A 7,422-nucleotide genomic window follows, 5' to 3' on the forward strand; every position below is an offset into this window, starting at 1 on the left:
AATCGACGCATTTCAGAAAGGCGGGGCATAGAGGAGAAACAATAATGTACAATATGTGGAAAATAATGTGTTTTTTAACCTTAAACCGCATAAACACATTTCATTACACCAAATACACAAAATAATGTTCTTTTTAGCAACATCATATGACACCTTTAAGAGAATGGAATAAGATGCAAATTTCAGGTAGTTCAAACAAAATGGGACAAGTTCTGACTTGTGGTTAAAGGTGCAATAGGTGATTGTCTTCAGAAACATTTTTTGTTATGCTGGTTGAAAGTCTCTTCATAGTTCACTAAAAATGCAAAAATGCCATATATTTCATGACATTTCAAATCTGTATTTCTTTCATCCGCAGATCACAAAACAGAAATATTGAAGAAGTTATTTTTGCTGTAACTATTTTTGTCCATATAGTTAAAATCAGTGGGGTACAAAACAAAACTGGACTGCACTGACTTTAATTATATGAACAAAAACACTGAGACATTTCTCTAAATACCTTCTTTTATGTTCCACGGAAGAATGACAGGTTTGGAAATTTGGAATGGCATGAGGGTGAGTAAATTATGACTGTTCCTTTAAGGATTTATTTAAATCCTTAAACCTGAGTTTGAGCAGTTTATAATAGTGATTCTTTCCTTAGCAAACACCATTAATAAATATCAAAAATGTGTTTTACTCAAACGGCAACCTCCCGCTCTCTCTCGTGAAGCCAACAAGGAAGTGACTTAAACTGTAATTCGCCAACTGGCCGCTAGAGGCTGGCTGCAAAAGGGAGTCAGTCCCATAGACTCCCCATGTTAAAATGCCCAACTTTACAGCAGAAAAAAACGTTTACAGCCTGGTTCAAAAATTTTGGTCTATATAGCTAATTTTGCCCTTCATGACAACTGTGAGCGGGTGATGTCACGGACACGACGTCCATGTTTTTATACAGTCTATGGTTTTACTTCATTACAATGAAAGGGAATGGATCTCAGAAAAGATGCTTACTAATATATAAAAAAAAAACTTGAATAACTCCAAATTATACTATAGTCACACACTATTGACATTTCCCAATGCATTGCCTTTTTGGTTGTTGTTGTTGTTTAAACTACTTTTTGGTTTGATAAATATCAAGTAAATAAAACACAATACTCATTCTTGATTTCTATGCAGATTGTGTTCCCTTGCTGTTAGATCATTGGGTCAGCTCCTGTTCATGTTACTCACAAAGAGAATGCCAAATGTTTGACGGGAGAGGGATTCCTCTACAAGCACCTGTTCTGCCTCACACACGCAGAATTTTCCTATGCGATTCTCATTATTCAAGCCTGAAGCACACTTTATGAACATTACATATTTGATGTTCCATTGCTTCCAAGAACACATATTTATATGCATGAAGGTACAAATTAAAAGAATGCATTGTAATATCCATGTTGATTTTTTGATATAAACATAAGATTAAAAACAGACAATTGTGTTACCTGCAGGCCCTCAATTGCCAATCTCAGCATGCTTGGAGTTAACTTGGAAGCTTGCTTGAAAGTGAAGTTACTCCAGTCAATGATCAAGACAAATCCATTTACTTGTAGCTCGGGGTCTTCTATCATTGCCTCCAGAGAAAGTAAAATAGCTCGCAGAATATCCACAAAAGTGTACCTACAGATAAACACAAGCCTTTAGGAAGATTCGCAAACAAACTAAAGGCGAGATGTTTTTGCATGACTTACATTTTTATGTTTGCAGATATATATACACACATTTTCTCATACGGTTACTGAGTAAGTTTGCCTACAGGGCTTTACATTTCCCTTAATGCTGCAATAAATGCAGCAAAACAGGCACGGTTTGACCCTAGTGCTCATCACACATTGTTCCTGTGAGAGGATGCCAAGAGCCCTGTCATCCGAGGCAATGGTGCGACTGCCATGAATTCAAAGGCTGTTTGATATGGACTCGAGCACTATGTACTCTCCATTCTAAAGAGGTGAGACTAAACACCAACAGTTAGCGGATTTCTCACAACATTAAAACAAATTACATTTGAAGAAATACATGTACATATATCATTTAAGTAATCTTAAATTATGCATCAATGCACAGTGCCTAAACAAATGAATGCATATATTTATGTATTGCCATTTACCCCAAAAGTATTTGGACACTTAAAATGTATGAATGTATAGCATTACAGAATTATATACAAAATACCTGCAAGAAAAATTATAGTAGAGCTTTTTGTTCAACAAATTCAAAGATATTTATACATTTAAGTATGATTTAAAGAAATAGTTCACCCAAAATTTTTAATTTGCTGAAAATGTACTCAGGCCATCCAAGATGTGGATGAGTTTGTTTCTTCATCAGAACAGTTTTGGAGAAATGTAGCATTACGTCACTTGCTCACTAATGGATCCTCTGCAGTGAATGGGTGCCGTCAGAATGAGAGTCCAAACAGCTGATAAAGACATCACAAGTCTGTCCTGAGAAAGCCAATGTCTGGACGGGTGATGATCATGTCCCTAACCTCCTGTATGTCCTGATGCAAAGTGTCGGGGTTCTCCTTTAACTCCACCTTGGCTTTCTCCAGGGTTTCTGGAGACAGGCCTGCCTGTAAATGAGTCATTGTCCTTGCACTGAACCAAGACTGACTGTATATACTATCACTGTATATTACCTAACTGATGATGAAAATATCAATCATAAAGAGCCCTATCACTGCAGTGCTTGCAAATAAAAACCTGACTTCGGAGATGGTCCTGAGTGTAAGCTAAGACACTGTTAGTTCACCTCATATACTCCTTCTGAGTTCACCTGTATTGTGGGTTTATTAATGCTTGTTCTGCAACGTAAATTCACATTCATCTGGTCGTGCTCATCGATTGTATATGTGTATGCATGTATGGCTTAAGCAGGCTGAAATCGTCTTAGTTTGCGTATGATCAAATCTGAGGCATTCAATCGACTACAAATCCCACCCCGAAAGCATCTAAGAACGAGCATCACGGTTAAAAGCGCTGTTCTATCCTACCATCATCAAGCGGCCAGGCAATGCGGCACCCTGCAGCATCTCTCGTCATGAGTCTCCATTTAACGCGCATTTCAAATGTTGCCGTGAATTGGAGTCCGAGCATCATCACGATCCCAGTCTCTCTCAGCGCTCCGTTTCCATCCTATACGTCCTGCGGAGGAGACGATATGGTGTCGGTCCTGGTCCGTATGATTCCGGTGATGTGGTGGATGGTTTACGTCAGTGCTGCTGCTGCTGTTGCTTCGCTTTGTTGCTGATGAGAGTGACTTCAAGCATTGCTCCGGTGATACAGTCTGTCCGTCATCACATGGCGGAGGAGGGGAGAGCGTTCGCTCTGTATCCGCCCCAGACTCACTAAATAAAGCTTTGGCCAGTTTTTGCCACTTGCCAGAATTATTATATGTTTCACACATAGTGGGTGATGCATTATTTTTTTTCTGTAAAAAAGTAAAACTGTAATACTATTATTACTACTACTACTACTACTAATAATAATAATTTATTATTATTATTATTATTATTTTAGTTGCTGTTGTCATTTAATAGAATTATTATTAGCCTACATTAGTACATGTATCCTGTGTCAGTATTTAATCTGTATCATTTAAAATATGTATATTTTAAATATACCATCCCTAAACTATAATAATAATAATAATAATACTATTATAAGTATTATATATTAAAAAATATGTTTCATGTGGTAATTGACTGGTTTTATCTCAATTAAATTATGTAATCAACCTGACTACATTAGGTTACTTATATGGATCAGAGTGGATTGAAATAGCCCCTTAAGGTAACATTTGCACATTTTTATTTCATATTGTCATTGCCATTAATATTAGCAATTACTTAAAAATTCTTTTATTATATAAATTTTGCAGTAACATTAATGTTTACTAATTTTTTAATAGACCAACTGCATTTTCATTTTTGATGTAAAACCCGTATGGTTCTATTCATTTTTGTGGAGGAAGGGCATTGAGCCTAAGGGTTATTGTTTATGGGTCATGAAGCCTGGGCCTCCTACACAAGGCGGGGCTTTGTATTCAAATTAGATGAGGGCAAAGTAGGTGTTTGTTGTGATGCATTCTGCCATAAAATAAACAAATGCAGTCACAAGCAAAATTGCACAAGTTAAACTAGCTACAGCCAAAGCCGTGAAACAGATCATATTTACCATCTGGAGAGAAAACACACACACACACACATTCAGAAACAGAAGCCAAGCCTTTAGGCTATCCGTGACCATCCACTAGTAGTTGCCTGCAAAGCACTCAGTCGGTCTAAAACGCATGAATACAAACACGTTAAATTGAAATGCACACACCACTGAGGACACATCTGCACATATGGTCAAACAAAAGCTTGCACACACACTTACAGGCAGGTACTTGACTGAGTGCAATCAAAGCCCTCAAGCACCATCTGTGATGATGCAGTCTCTTTCGATTCTGTCCTGTGGCTATGATTTCATAATGAAAACCTCAGTAACAAGGCTGTTTTTTACGGATTCTGATTAATTATCCTTAAAATATGAATGTAAATGAAGTCTTTTCGAGGCCTGCACCTCTGGACACCATTACTTTTCATTTAAGCTACTGCAAATTTCCTGATATCTTACCTTTCCCATACAACATTTAGTCTACTTCCGTCCTGATTTATTCATTTCTACTGAGACAGTTACAGTGACTATTTTAACTATTTTACTCTCATAATCTCATTTTAATGCTCTGAGATACAATTTAAAACATCTCAACATTAAAACATGCTAAACATAAAAATATCACGATTTGGGAGATATAAATACCCATAAATAAATAAACAACAATAACAACTATAATAATAATAATAATAATAATAAACATTTATTACTATTATTATTATTGTTATCATCATTATTATTAAATATTTATTTATTTAAAATAATAATAATAATAAAATATTTTTTATTTTATAAATATTATTTTTTTAAACTATTGAATTATGATGATGATGATGATTATTATATTATTATTATTACATTTTTCGACTATTAAATTATTATAAAATTATTATTATCATTATTATTTTTGTTGTACAAGTCCAAATTGGTTTTGTCTTTTTACTTTCTATTATAAGGCTGAAATGGGAGTCAATGGTGACTGATCCTGGATCAGACATTGTATGGAGATTATAAAAGTCATACAGCTGGCTAGGTGCTGATGGGTGAGGACAGGCAGGCGGGACAGGATAATGTCACATGTTCAGGCAGAGGGATGGGCGATGGGCCGGTCACAGCTAAGCCTGGAGGGGGAAGGGCCCCCTAGGGACACTAGATGGAGGGATGATAATTACATTCAGCACTCTGGGAGATGTGGAGGAAATCAAATGAATGGACCTGCTTGCATTTGAAATTGCCTTTGTCACAGAAGAGCAGCTGTCACTTAAAATGGGTCTGTGGCCATTTTGCCTTTCTTCGGACTGGCTGGGCCGGTCACAGCTAAGCCTGGAGGGGGAAGGGCCCCCTAGGGACACTAGATGGAGGGATGATAATTACATTCAGCACTCTGGGAGATGTGGAGGAAATCAAATGAATGGACCTGCTTGCATTTGAAATTGCCTTTGTCACAGAAGAGCAGCTGTCACTTAAAATGGGTCTGTGGCCATTTTGCCTTTCTTCGGACTGGCTTGATGGTGTTCCTGAAGTAGATAAGGGGTTATGTCACTATTTAAAAAAAAGACAATGCAATGTTTCAAAGAGCTTGGAAGATTAAAGAATGAGGTTTTAGCATTATGCAATGTTTATCTCAAAGAACACAGCATGCAAATAATGCTCTAAAATGCTCTTAACTAACAGGTGATTAAAAAAAAGGCATCAAAGGGATCAAACCCCAACCTTGTCAAACAGTGCTTTCAGCACCATTATAACTGGACAGCAAGGTTTTGGTATAGCCTTCAATAATTATAATGGAGTTGGGTCAAATTTACAGTTAATGATGAATAAATATTAATAAATATAAATGTATTTTCATGAATGAGTAAAAAGAAAATAAAAAAATCAGGATTTCACATGCTTAAAAGACTCTTGTATAAACCCATTTGTTTAAACTAATTTAATCCAGACTATCATAAACAATGTTAATTCCAATGCTAATTTTAATTACTTTAAATTTAAAAGCATTTTCATTTCAATTCTTAAAGCCACAAAACTCTGCTTCATACATAATAGCTGTATATTTGTCAAGCAAAAAAGAAAAATGTTTTTTAAGCTGCTTGCGATTAATAAAATGAGTAACATTTTTTCAATTAAGAATGAATAAATATTAAATATTTGGAATCAGTGAATATCTTAAATTTGACAGAATTATTGATCTCATGATGGTATTCAAAATTAAAATGCATACAATCATCAAAAAAAAGTTTCAACACGTTTAGAAACAAGAACTACTGTGAAATGGTATTTGAAATGTATGTAGGTGAGTCAGACAGATTATACCATGCTATGATGCTTCAAATATAAAATCTCTGTAATATAAACAAGAGAAGACCACAAACAAGAGAAAACCACTAATGCTACAAATGTTACATATCAAGGCAATGTCCAAGAGCTTATCGTTTAGGCCAGATGGTGAGTGCATGTGCCCTCAGTCCGTCAAACTCCCTATAACACATAAACTCTACAACACTTCACTCTCATACTAATTGGAATACTCTTTTAATTAAGTTGATAACAAACATATACCATGGGTTCACTTATATGATGCACTCGGTTGGAGCAGCTCAACTAGCCCTGAACTATTTTGCTTTTGTTTATTCAGACACAGTCAGTAAATACCGCATGTGCTGTGAGTTTAACCTGCTTATTTTATGACTCCTCCAAATCCAGTTTAATTGGATATATTTTGTTCTTAAATTGGTATTACGTTTGTAGCAATATACTAATATAACTAAAATAACTATTTAACTATACAGTATTTTATTATTGTGAGTATCGAATAGTTTACAAAATCAAATGATTGGGACACTTTTTGTCATTGAAATGGCTTGGAAAAGTGTCCCAATCAACCTGAATTCACTCTACTCTGTGAAATCATGATTGCATTACAGTATGTTGTTTTAAACCCTAAATATTTTACTTATAACTTAATTATATTTTACTTAACTTCATTATAATTCTTCATGAATAATTATTTAGTTATTTAGTTAGTAATGTTAATTGTAAAAAAAAAAAAAAAATTGAATAACAATAAAAAATTGAAAGTAGTTTCAATGTAGCTAGCTACTTTTTGATAGTAACTTGTAGTGTAGCTAGCTACTTTTTCAGAAGGGTAGCTTGAATGTAGCTTAACTACTTTAATTTACAAGTAGCTTGTAGCTGGTCAAGCTACAGTTTCAGAGTAGCTTCCCTAACACTG

General features: G+C 35.1%; 1 protein-coding gene and 1 pseudogene across 1 annotated transcript in view; one reads left to right on the forward strand and one right to left on the reverse strand.

Annotated features, from left to right (window-relative positions):
• Positions 1–3,312, reverse strand: part of LOC107717004 (clavesin-2-like) — an 18,407-nt gene extending 15,095 nt beyond the window's left edge. Inside the window, exons 1-2 of the mRNA XM_016523653.1 lie at positions 2,466–3,312; positions 1,476–1,650 (exon numbers count right to left, since the gene is read on the reverse strand). Of these exons, the coding sequence (XP_016379139.1) occupies positions 1,476–1,650; positions 2,466–2,617 (327 nt within the window). The 5' untranslated portion in view covers positions 2,618–3,312. The remainder of the gene's footprint in view (positions 1–1,475; positions 1,651–2,465) is intronic.
• Positions 2,745–7,422, forward strand: part of LOC107717011 (zona pellucida sperm-binding protein 4-like) — a 13,095-nt pseudogene continuing 8,417 nt past the window's right edge.

Source organism: Sinocyclocheilus rhinocerous, unplaced genomic scaffold (genome assembly GCF_001515625.1).
Source record: "Sinocyclocheilus rhinocerous isolate Xijiao unplaced genomic scaffold, SAMN03320098_v1.1 scaffold1874, whole genome shotgun sequence".
In the NCBI taxonomy this organism is placed as follows: Eukaryota; Metazoa; Chordata; class Actinopteri; order Cypriniformes; family Cyprinidae; genus Sinocyclocheilus; species Sinocyclocheilus rhinocerous.